The sequence below is a fragment of the Carcharodon carcharias genome, assembly GCF_017639515.1.
Source record: "Carcharodon carcharias isolate sCarCar2 chromosome 33 unlocalized genomic scaffold, sCarCar2.pri SUPER_33_unloc_1, whole genome shotgun sequence".
NCBI lineage: Eukaryota > Metazoa > Chordata > Chondrichthyes > Lamniformes > Lamnidae > Carcharodon > Carcharodon carcharias.
In genome coordinates, this window is record NW_024470690.1 from 410,032 (window position 1) to 423,735 (window position 13,704).

General features: G+C 46.3%; 1 protein-coding gene across 1 annotated transcript in view; it reads left to right on the forward strand.

Annotated features, from left to right (window-relative positions):
- LOC121274147 (solute carrier family 2, facilitated glucose transporter member 4-like) overlaps window positions 1-13,704 on the forward strand; it is a 107,891-nt gene that overhangs the window by 78,298 nt on the left and 15,889 nt on the right. Inside the window, exons 4-6 of the mRNA XM_041181327.1 lie at window positions 4,215-4,316; window positions 5,955-6,121; window positions 6,707-6,894. Coding sequence (XP_041037261.1) covers window positions 4,215-4,316; window positions 5,955-6,121; window positions 6,707-6,894 — 457 coding nt within the window. The remainder of the gene's footprint in view (window positions 1-4,214; window positions 4,317-5,954; window positions 6,122-6,706; window positions 6,895-13,704) is intronic.

The window sequence follows — 13,704 nt, forward strand, 5'->3', positions numbered from 1 at the left end:
ACACTAAACTCAGGGAGCTCTGTACTAAACACCCAACACTAAACTCAGGGAGCTCTGTACTAAACACCCAACACTAAACTCAGGGAGCTCTGTACTAAACACCCAACACTAAACTCAGGGAGCTCTGTACTAAACACCCAACACTAAACTCAGGGAGCTCTGTACTAAACACCCAACACTAAACTCAGGGAGCTCTGTACTAAACACCCAACACTAAACTCAGGGAGCTCTGTACTAAACACCCAACACTAAACTCAGGGAGCTCTGTACTAAACACCCAACACTAAACTCAGGGAGCTCTGTACTAAACACCCAACACTAAACTCAGGGAGCTCTGTACTAAACACCCAACACTAAACTCAGGGAGCTCTGTACTAAACACCCAACACTAAACTCAGGGAGCTCTGTACTAAACACCCAACACTAAACTCAGGGAGCTCTGTACTAAACACCCAACACTAAACTCAGGGAGCTCTGTACTAAACACCCAACACTAAACTCAGGGAGCTCTGTACTAAACACCCAACACTAAACTCAGGGAGCTCTGTACTAAACACCCAACACTAAACTCAGGGAGCTCTGTACTAAACACCCAACACTAAACTCAGGGAGCTCTGTACTAAACACCCAACACTAAACTCAGGGAGCTCTGTACTAAACACCCAACACTAAACTCAGGGAGCTCTGTACTAAACACCCAACACTAAACTCAGGGAGCTCTGTACTAAACACCCAACACTAAACTCAGGGAGCTCTGTACTAAACACCCAACACTAAACTCAGGGAGCTCTGTACTAAACACCCAACACTAAACTCAGGGAGCTCTGTACTAAACACCCAACACTAAACTCAGGGAGCTCTGTACTAAACACCCAACACTAAACTCAGGGAGCTCTGTACTAAACACCCAACACTAAACTCAGGGAGCTCTGTACTAAACACCCAACACTAAACTCAGGGAGCTCTGTACTAAACACCCAACACTAAACTCAGGGAGCTCTGTACTAAACACCCAACACTAAACTCAGGGAGCTCTGTACTAAACACCCAACACTAAACTCAGGGAGCTCTGTACTAAACACCCAACACTAAACTCAGGGAGCTCTGTACTAAACACCCAACACTAAACTCAGGGAGCTCTGTACTAAACACCCAACACTAAACTCAGGGAGCTCTGTACTAAACACCCAACACTAAACTCAGGGAGCTCTGTACTAAACACCCAACACTAAACTCAGGGAGCTCTGTACTAAACACCCAACACTAAACTCAGGGAGCTCTGTACTAAACACCCAACACTAAACTCAGGGAGCTCTGTACTAAACACCCAACACTAAACTCAGGGAGCTCTGTACTAAACACCCAACACTAAACTCAGGGAGCTCTGTACTAAACACCCAACACTAAACTCAGGGAGCTCTGTACTAAACACCCAACACTAAACTCAGGGAGCTCTGTACTAAACACCCAACACTAAACTCAGGGAGCTCTGTACTAAACACCCAACACTAAACTCAGGGAGCTCTGTACTAAACACCCAACACTAAACTCAGGGAGCTCTGTACTAAACACCCAACACTAAACTCAGGGAGCTCTGTACTAAACACCCAACACTAAACTCAGGGAGCTCTGTACTAAACACCCAACACTAAACTCAGGGAGCTCTGTACTAAACACCCAACACTAAACTCAGGGAGCTCTGTACTAAACACCCAACACTAAACTCAGGGAGCTCTGTACTAAACACCCAACACTAAACTCAGGGAGCTCTGTACTAAACACCCAACACTAAACTCAGGGAGCTCTGTACTAAACACCCAACACTAAACTCAGGGAGCTCTGTACTAAACACCCAACACTAAACTCAGGGAGCTCTGTACTAAACACCCAACACTAAACTCAGGGAGCTCTGTACTAAACACCCAACACTAAACTCAGGGAGCTCTGTACTAAACACCCAACACTAAACTCAGGGAGCTCTGTACTAAACACCCAACACTAAACTCAGGGAGCTCTGTACTAAACACCCAACACTAAACTCAGGGAGCTCTGTACTAAACACCCAACACTAAACTCAGGGAGCTCTGTACTAAACACCCAACACTAAACTCAGGGAGCTCTGTACTAAACACCCAACACTAAACTCAGGGAGCTCTGTACTAAACACCCAACACTAAACTCAGGGAGCTCTGTACTAAACACCCAACACTAAACTCAGGGAGCTCTGTACTAAACACCCAACACTAAACTCAGGGAGCTCTGTACTAAACACCCAACACTAAACTCAGGGAGCTCTGTACTAAACACCCAACACTAAACTCAGGGAGCTCTGTACTAAACACCCAACACTAAACTCAGGGAGCTCTGTACTAAACACCCAACACTAAACTCAGGGAGCTCTGTACTAAACACCCAACACTAAACTCAGGGAGCTCTGTACTAAACACCCAACACTAAACTCAGGGAGCTCTGTACTAAACACCCAACACTAAACTCAGGGAGCTCTGTACTAAACACCCAACACTAAACTCAGGGAGCTCTGTACTAAACACCCAACACTAAACTCAGGGAGCTCTGTACTAAACACCCAACACTAAACTCAGGGAGCTCTGTACTAAACACCCAACACTAAACTCAGGGAGCTCTGTACTAAACACCCAACACTAAACTCAGGGAGCTCTGTACTAAACACCCAACACTAAACTCAGGGAGCTCTGTACTAAACACCCAACACTAAACTCAGGGAGCTCTGTACTAAACACCCAACACTAAACTCAGGGAGCTCTGTACTAAACACCCAACACTAAACTCAGGGAGCTCTGTACTAAACACCCAACACTAAACTCAGGGAGCTCTGTACTAAACACCCAACACTAAACTCAGGGAGCTCTGTACTAAACACCCAACACTAAACTCAGGGAGCTCTGTACTAAACACCCAACACTAAACTCAGGGAGCTCTGTACTAAACACCCAACACTAAACTCAGGGAGCTCTGTACTAAACACCCAACACTAAACTCAGGGAGCTCTGTACTAAACACCCAACACTAAACTCAGGGAGCTCTGTACTAAACACCCAACACTAAACTCAGGGAGCTCTGTACTAAACACCCAACACTAAACTCAGGGAGCTCTGTACTAAACACCCAACACTAAACTCAGGGAGCTCTGTACTAAACACCCAACACTAAACTCAGGGAGCTCTGTACTAAACACCCAACACTAAACTCAGGGAGCTCTGTACTAAACACCCAACACTAAACTCAGGGAGCTCTGTACTAAACACCCAACACTAAACTCAGGGAGCTCTGTACTAAACACCCAACACTAAACTCAGGGAGCTCTGTACTAAACACCCAACACTAAACTCAGGGAGCTCTGTACTAAACACCCAACACTAAACTCAGGGAGCTCTGTACTAAACACCCAACACTAAACTCAGGGAGCTCTGTACTAAACACCCAACACTAAACTCAGGGAGCTCTGTACTAAACACCCAACACTAAAGGACAGGGAACACATGCACAGTGCACAGGACACACATGTACAGGACAGGGAACATGTGCACAGTGCACAGGACACACGTACAAGACAGGGAACACGTGCACAGTGCACAGGACACACATGTACAGGACAGGGAACATGTGCACAGTGCACAGGACACACGTACAAGACAGGGAACACGTGCACAGGGCACACTTGTACAGGACAGGGAACACGTGCACAGTGCACACATGTACAAGCCAGGGAACACATGCACAGTGCACAGGACACACATGTACAGGACAGGGAACACGTGCACAGTGCACAGTACACACATGTACAGGACAGGGAACATGTGCACAGTGCACAGGACACACATGTACAGGACAGGGAACACGTGCACAGTGCACTGGGCACACTTGTACAGGACAGGGAACACGTGCACAGTGCACAGGACACACATGTACAGGACAGGGAACACATGCACAATGCACAGGACACACATGTACAGGACAGGGAACACATGCACAGTGCTCAGGGCACACATGTACAGGACAGGGAACACGTGCACAGTGCTCAGGACACACATGTACAGGACAGGGAACATGTGCACAGTGCACAGGACACACATGTACAGGACAGGGAACACGTGCACAGGACACACATGTACAGGACAGGGAACAAGTGCACAGGACACACGTGTACAGCACCCCGGCACACTCACCCCTAGGAGAATGAGTGTGGATGAATTGATTCAAGTAAAGACCGAGCACCATGGTGGGACATTAGGAACATTGCATCAACTGGCCATTGTGTCAGGCATCCTAATCGCTCAGTTCAGGCATGGGACACACATGTATAGGACAGGGAACACATGCACAGTGCACAGGACACACATGTACAGGACAGGGAACATGTGCACAGTGCACAGGACACACGTACAAGACAGGGAACACGTGCACAGTGCACAGGACACACATGTACAGGACAGGGAACACATGCACAGTGCACAGGACACACATGTACAGGACAGGGAACACATGCACAGGACACACATGTACAGGACAGGGAACACGTGCACAGTGCACAGGACACACATGTACAGGACAGGGAACATGTGCACAGTGCACAGGACACACGTACAAGACAGGGAACACGTGCACAGTGCACAGGACACACATGTATAGGACAGGGAACACATGCACAGTGCACAGGACACACATGTACAGGACAGGGAACACATGCACAGGACACACATGTACAGGACAGGGAACACGTGCACAGTGCACAGGACACACATGTACAGGACAGGGAACATGTGCACAATGCACAGGACACACATGCACAGGGCAGGGAACACGTGCACAGTGCACAGGACACACTTGTACAGGACAGGGAACACATGCACAGAGCACAGGACACACGTACAAAACAGGGAACACGTGCACAGGACACACATGTACAAAACAGGGAACACGTGCACAGGACACACGTACAAAACAGGGAACACGTGCACAGGACACACATGTACAGGACAGGGAACACGTGCACAGGACACACGTGTACAGCACCCCGGCACACTCGCCCCTAGGAGAATGAGTGTGGATGAATTGATTCAAGTAAAGACCGAGCACCATGGTGGGACATTAGGAACATTGCATCAACTGGCCATTGTGTCAGGCATCCTAATCGCTCAGTTCAGGCATGGGACACACATGTACAGGACAGGGAACACATGCACAGTGCACAGGACACACATGTACAGGACAGGGAACACGTGCACACTGCACAGGGCACTCATGTACAGGACAGGGAACACGTGCACAGGACACACATGTACAGGACAGGAAACACGTGCACAGGACACGCGTGTACAGGGCAGGGAACACGTGCACAGGACACATGTGTACAGGACAGGGAACACGTGCACAGGACACATGTGTACAGGACAGGGAACACATGCACAGGACACACATGTACAGGACAGGGAACATGTGCACAGGACACACATGTAAAGGACAGGGAACACGTGCACAGGACACACATGTACAGGACAGGGAACACGCGCACAGGACACACATGTACAGGACAGGGAACACGTGCACAGGGCACACGTGTACAGGACAGGGAACACGTGCACAGGACACACGTGTACAGGACAGGGAACACGTGCACAGGACACACATGTACAGGACAAGGAACACGTGCACAGGACACACATGTACAGGACAGGGAACACGTGCACAGGACACACATGTACAGGACAGGGAACACGTGCACAGGACACACGTGTACAGGACAGGGAACATGTGCACAGGACACACGTGTACAACACCCCGGCACACTCGCCCCTAGGAGAATGAGTGTGGATGAATGGATTCAAGTAAAGACAGCAGTGATGTTGTCATGGATACGAGGCTTGCCTGCTGCCCACCTGAAACCTGACAGGATATTTCCATTCCGTGTCTTGGCAGATTTTTGGCCTGGATGTTATCCTGGGGACAGACGAGCTTTGGCCAATGCTCCTGGCGGTGACAGTTTTCCCTGCTATCCTACAAGCCGCCCTCCTCCCCCTGTGCCCTGAGAGTCCGCGGTACCTGTACATTGCGCGCAGTGAAGAGGAAAAGGCCAAGAAAAGTGAGTTGACAACAGCTTCCTGAATCCAACCTGTTCCCAAACTGCGGCCTTGTGCTGCAGGTACCGACGGAGTCAGCAGGGGGAGGCAGAGAGCCACCTTTTAAAGAACTTGGGTTTCTCAAGTGTCTTCAGGTCTTCAGAACTTCCCAAATCATTTCACAGCCAATAACATACTGCTTTGAAACACAGCAAGATCCCACAAACAGCGATGGGATAATAAATGAGCAGTTTTTTTTTAAAGATGTTGGTTGAGGAATAAATATTGATCCCAGGACACTGGGGTGAATGGCCTCTGGTCTTGTTCTGAAAGCGACTGTGGGATCGAATGTCCATCTGAGAGGGGGTAGGGTGAAGATCTCACCTGTAACATGGTACCTCCAACAGTGCAGCTCTCCCTGTATCGCTCGGGTACCCTCAGCCTGGATTGTGCACTGAAACCTCAGGAAAGGGATTCGAACCCTCCTGATTCAAGAGCAAAAGAGCCCACATAAACCACTGGGCAGAGCCACGCAGGGAGGGGGTGACAAAACTGGAGGGTTACAAATTGCTTTCCTTTATTTTAAATCCCCCTCTTTCTGAGTGCAGGTTTGAGGATGTTGACAGGGAGACAGGACGTCACTAAATTACTAACTGAGATGAAGGAGGAAAAGAGGAGGATGAACAGGGAGCCGAAAGTGACCATCGCCCAGCTCTTCAGAAGCCCCTCGTACCGTCAGCCCATCTTCATCGCAATCACCCTTCAATTATCCCAGCAACTGTCGGGGGTCAACGCTGTAAGTGTGACCGCTACAACATGGCAACTTTGGCAGGGGTTCCTGAAATTCTGGGGACCATAAGCCCACCTCTGTTAATATTCCTGACTTGGCATAGCCTCATTACCATGACGACAGCAAACACCATCGATGTAGCAAAAGCTGTGTTTCACAGGGACCGTAACCAAGCAGAATTGGACACAAGCCCTGTAAGGAGACTGAATGCTGGGTCCAGGAGGGAGGTTTTAAGGAGTGTTGTTACAATCCACTTAACACTTGATTAGAAATCCAAATGCCTTGTTTCACCCGATCAAACTACGCCACAAGATTTCACTTTTTTTAACAAGATTTAAAGAAAACAACCATTTTTAACTTAACTATATGGTTTATGGCTACGTATGTTATGTACTCGGCTTAGCTTTCTACTTTCTCCAAGAATTCGCTTCTAATTCTCATCCATCTCAAAGGCTAGAGTTTAACACTCACTGAGCAGGTACACACCTGACCCCCCCCCCCCAATGTAAAATGACGCACAATATTGTGCTCGGCGGGTGCACGTGGGAGTCAGTAGCGCACCCACCGACAATTAAGAAGCCAGCTAAGGCCAGTGGAAAGGTAATGGAATGAAATTTTACACTGTTACAGTCAGTGGGCAGGTGGAAAGGCCAAGCGGCCTTTGTACTTTTTCGGAATCCTCATCCACAGGCGGGCTGAGGTTTCCAACAGCTATTAAACATTAAATAAAAATTAAAACATTTCATTAAAAGCATGTCCTTACTCATGTCACTTGCCATTTCAACTCCCCCCACCCTGCTCTCTTGCCCACATGTCTGTCCTTGGCCTGCTGCATTGTTCCAGTGAAGCTCAACGCAAACTGGAGGAACAGCACCTCATCTTCCGACTAGGGACTTTACAGCCTTCCTGGTTTAACATTGAGTTCAGCAACTTCAGACCACGCACTCTGCCCTCCATTTTAAATCCTTTTCCCCCCAAGTGCTAGTTGGTATCTTCTGCTCATGTTTTTGTTTTCAGACAGAGCTGATCCTTTTTCTGCTATCAGCACCTTCTGCTATTTTGCTTTCAGACAGTGCTATTATTTTGCTATTAACACCTACTCTGGGGCAAAGGCTTTAGTCTTTAATACCATCATTGCCACTCCCTTTCCCTTGTGTTCCATGACATCGTTTGTCATTTAACCTCTCCTGCCCTCTAACCTATCCCTGACCCTCTACTTTTCTCCACCTGCCCCTCCCCCATTTTCAATAGTATAAACCCCATCACATTTCTACCCCTCTCTGCTTCTGACAAGGAGTCATATTGGACTCAAAACGTTAACTCTGCTTCCCTCTCCACAGATGCTGCCAGACCTACTGAGTTTTTTCAGCATTTTCTGTTTTTATCTCAGATTTCCAATGTCCACAGTATTTGGTTTTTATTTAGTAATAAATATGTGTGACCTGATAGTCACTACAGGTACATGGCCGCAGGATGACAGAGACTGGGACCTGGATATTCAAGGGTACGTGACACTTACGAAGGACAGGAAGCTAGGAAAAGGTGGAGGGGTAGCTCTGTTAATTAAGGATGGTATAATGGCAAGAAATGACCTTAGTCCTGGATATCAAAATATAGAATCAGTTTGGGTAGAGGTGGAGTTTAGGAGATTAAGAGGTGACTTGATTGAAACATGTAAGATCCTGAGGGGTCTTGACAGGGTGGATGTGGAGAGACTGTGTTATCCTGTGGGAGAACCTAGAACTAGGTGTCACAGTTTAAAAGTAAGGGATCACCCAGTTAAAATGGAGATGAGGTGAATTCTTTTCTCTCAGAGGGTCATGAGTCTTTGCAGCTCTTCCTGAAGAGGTGGTGGAAGCAGAGTCTTTGAGTATTTTTAAGGCAGAGCTGGATAGATTCTTGGTATACAAGGGCTATCATGGTAGGCAGGATGGAGATTTTTAGGTTACTATCAGATCAGCCATGATATGTTTATCGGCAGAGCAGACTCGAGGGGCTGAATGGTCTACTCCTGCTCCTTGTTCATATGTAAAGGTAAGAAGTCACTTGTGGGAATGGTTTGTAGGCTCCCCCAACAGTACCCAAGCTGTAAGACGGGGTATACAGGAACGACGCACAGTAGCAGCAGTGTGTGTACCATCTACAAGATGCACTGCAGCAACTCACCAAGGCTCCTTCAACAGCACCTTCCAAACCCACGACCACTACCATCTAGAAGGACAAGGGCAGCAGATACATGGGAACATCACCACCTGGAAGTTCCCCTCCAAGTCACTCACCATCCTGACTTGGAAATATATCACCGTTCCTTCACTGTCGCTGGGTCCAAATCCTGGAACTCCCTCCCCAACAGCACTGTGGGTTGTACCTACACCACATGGACTGCAGCGGTTCAAGAAGGCAGCTCACCAATACCTTCTCAAGGGGTAATTAGGGATGGGCAATAAATGCTGGTCCAGCCGGTGACTCCCACATCCTGTGAATGAATAATAAAAAAGATTGAATTTCACATTCAGTTTGAGGGAAAGAGGAGTTGATATAAGACTTGTATTTTAAACTTAAATAAGGGCAGTTATGATGGCATTAAGACAGCTGGCTAAAGTGAACTGGGACATTAGGTTAAGGGATAGGTCAGTAGAGATGCAATGTCAGACATTTAAGGAGAAATTTCAGAATACTCAGAAAAGTTACAATCCAGTGAGTAAGAAAGATTCTAAGGGAAGGACACACCATCCATGGCTAGCTAAAGGAAGTTAAAGATAGTATGAAATTCACAGAATCACACAGTGCAGAAGAGGCCCTTCGGCCCATCGAGTCTGCACCGACTGAATGTAAAAGCGTATAGTTCCACAAAGCTGAGTGGCAGATCCAAAGATCGGACAGAATTTAAAGAACAGCAAAGAATGACTAAAAGATTAATAAGGGGGGGAGAAATCAGAGTACAAGAGGAAGCTAGCTAGAAATATAAAAACAGATAGGAAGAATTTCTACAGCTGTTTAAAAAGTAAAAAAAGCGAGCGTTGGGTCCTCTAGAGAGTGAGAAGAGGGAATTAATAATGGAAAATAAGGAGATGGAGGATGCAGTAAACTGATATTTTGCATTTGTCTTCACTGTAGAGGATACAAATAATATCCCAGAAATAATTGTGAATCATAAAATGAAAGGGAGAGAGGAACTTAAAACCATTTCAGTCACCAGGGAAAAGGGGACTGAGAAAATTACTAGAACCAAAAACTGATGGACTTTATCCTAGGGTCTTCAAAGAAGCAGCTGCTGGGATAGTAGATTCATTGGCTTTCAATTTTCCAAAATTCCCGAGATTGTGGAAAGGTCCCATCAGACTGGAAAATTGTAAAGTGACTCCTCTATTCAAGAAAGGAAGGAGATAGAAAGCAGGAAACTACAGGCCAATTAGGTTAAGATCTGTTATAGGGAAGTTACTGTAATCTATTAGTAGAGAGGCTGTAGCGGGACATGTAGAGAATCTCAATGGCATCAGGCAGAGTCAGCGTAGTTTCGCGGAAGGGAAATCAGGTTTGACTAATTGATTGGAGTTCTTTGAGGAAGTAACAAGCAATGTGGATAAAGGGGAACCTGTAGATGTGCTGCACTTAGATTTCCAGAAGGCATTTGACAATGGCCCACATCAAAGATTATTATGCAAAATAAGAGCTCAGGATGCATGAGTAACATAGTAGCATAGATAGAAGATTGGTTAGCTAACAGGAAACAGACAGTAGGCATAAGTAAGTCTTTTTCTGGTTGGCAAGATGTGGAGTATCACAAGGATCAGTGCTGGGGCCTCAACTCTTTACAATTTATATCAATGGCTTAGATGAAGGGACAGGTGGTATGGTTGCTAAATTTTCTGATGACGCAAATATAGGTAGGAAAGTAAGTTGTGAAGAGGACATAAGGATTCTACAAAGGTACATAGATAGGTTAAGTGAGTGGGCAAAAAATTGGCTGCTGAAATAGAACTCTGTAGTACAGAGGGATCTGGGTGTCCTGGTACATGAATCACAGAAAGTTAGTATGGAAGTACAGCTAGTGATTAGGAAGGCAAATGGAATATTGGTGTTTATTGCAAGTGGAATGAGATATAAAAGTAGGGATGTTTTACTGCAGCTGTGCAGGGACTTTGTGAGACCACATCTGGAGTATTGTGTACAGTCTTGGTCTCTTTATTTAAGAAAGGATATAAATGTTCAGAAGTAGTTCAGAGAAGGTTCACTTGATTGATACCTGGGATGAGGGGCTTATCTTATGAGGAAAGGTTGGAGTTTAAGAAGAATGAGAGGTGATCTTGTTAAAACATATAGGATCCTGAGAGGACTTGACAGAGTGGATACTGAGAGGATGTTTCCCCTTGTAGGGGAGCCTAGAACTAGGGGCACAGTTTAAAAATAAAGGATCTCCCATTTAAGACAGAGATGAGAAGAAATGTTTTCTCTCAGAGGGTTGTGAGCCTGTGGAACTGTCTTCCCCAGAGAACGGTGGAGGCTGGGTTAATGAATATTTTAAAGGTAGAGGTCAATAGTTTCTTGACTAGCAAAGGAGTCACTGGGGAGAGGCAGAATATGGAGTTGAGTCCACAATCATATCAGCCATGATCATGTTCAATGGTGGAGCAGGCTCGAGGGGCTGAATGGCCTGATTCCTGATTCATATTTTCATATGTTTGCATCTCTGCTCCCACCTCCCTCATGGGCAGCAAGTTCCAGGTCATCACCACTCGCTGTGACAAACCTTCCCCCCCCACCCCAATACTACCACCCACCCAATACCTTAAATCTGTGTCCCCGAATCCTTGCACCATCAGCCAATGGGAACAGCTTTTCTTTGTCTACCTTATCTAACCCTGTCTTCATCTCGTACACCTCGATCAAATCTCCCCTCAACCTCCTTTGTTCCAAAGAGAACAACCCCAGCTTCCCCAACCCTAACCTTGGAGCTAAAATCACTCATCCCTGGATCCATTCTGGTAAATCTCCTCTCAAGGAACCTCACACTCTTTCTCTTTAAAAGAGACCTCCAATTAGCCCCCCACACCTCCCCCACTGTGCCCCCAACCCACCCATCCACCGGCTCTTTCCCCCAGAGCCCTGCAAATTTTTCCCCTTCAATATTTCTCCAGTTCCCCTTTTGAAAGTTCCAATTGAATCTGCTTCCACCGTCCTTTCAGGCAGCGCCTTCCAGATCACAACAAAATCCTCCTCTTCTCTCCCTCTAGAAAGGTCCCAGTGGATTGGAAACCACTAATGTGACACCTCTAATCAATAAATGAGGGCGACAGAAAGCAGGAAATATTAGGCCACTTACCCTACCATCTGTCCTTGGGAAAATGCTAGAATCTATTATTACAGAGATAGCAGCCGGGCGTTTAGAAATCATAATACAAACAGGCAAAGTCAACGTTTCTTTAAGTAAGAGAAATGGTGTTTGACAAATTTATTAGAGTTCTCTGAGGATATAACAAGTAGGATGGGGAAAGGGGAACCTGTATATGTGGTGTATTTGGATTTCAAAAGGCATTTGGTAAGGTGCCATATCCAAGGTTATTGTACAAAATAAGAGCTCATGGTGTTGGGTTGATATATTGGCATGGATAGAGGATTCGCTAACATGGACAGAGGATTCGCTAACATGGATAGAGGATTCATTAACATGGATAGAGGATTCGCTAACATGGACAGAGGATTCACTAACATGGATAGAGGATTCGCTAACATGGACAGAGGATTCGCTAACATGGATAGAGGATTCGCTAACATGGACAGAGGATTCGCTAACATGGACAGAGGATTCGCTAACATGGATAGAGGATTCGCTAACATGGATAGAGGATTCACTAACATGGATAGAGGATTCGCTAACATGGACAGAGGATTCGTTAACATGGATAGAGGATTCGCTAACATGGATAGAGGATTCACTAACATGGACAGAGGATTCGCTAACATGGATAGAGGATTCGCTAACATGGATAGAGGATTCACTAACATGGACAGAGGATTCGCTAACATGGACAGAGGATTCGCTAACATGGATAGAGGATTCGCTAACATGGATAGAGGATTCGCTAACATGGACAGAGGATTCGCTAACATGGACAGAGGATTCGTTAACATGGATAGAGGATTCGCTAACATGGATAGAGGATTCGTTAACATGGACAGAGGATTCGCTAACATGGATAGAGGATTCGCTAACATGGACAGAGGATTCGCTAACATGGATAGAGGATTCGCTAACATGGACAGAGGATTCGCTAACATGGACAGAGGATTCGCTAACATGGATAGAGGATTCGCTAACATGGATAGAGGATTCGCTAACATGGACATGGGTTCGCTAACATGGATAGAGGATTCGCTAACATGGACAGAGGATTCGCTAACATGGATAGAGGATTCGCTAACATGGACAGAGGATTCGTTAACATGGACAGAGGATTCGTTAACATGGATAGAGGATTCGCTAACATGGATAGAGGATTCGTTAACATGGACAGAGGATTCGCTAACATGGATAGAGGATTCGCTAACATGGACAGAGGATTCACTAACATGGACAGAGGATTCACTAACATGGACAGAGGATTCGCTAACATGGACAGAGGATTCGATAACATGGACAGAGGATTCGATAACATGGATAGAGGATTCGCTAACATGGATAGAGGATTCGTTAACATGGACAGAGGATTCGCTAACATGGATAGAGGATTCGCTAACATGGACAGAGGATTCGCTAACAAGGACAGAGGATTCGCTAACATGGACAGAGGATTCGCTAACATGGACAGAGGATTC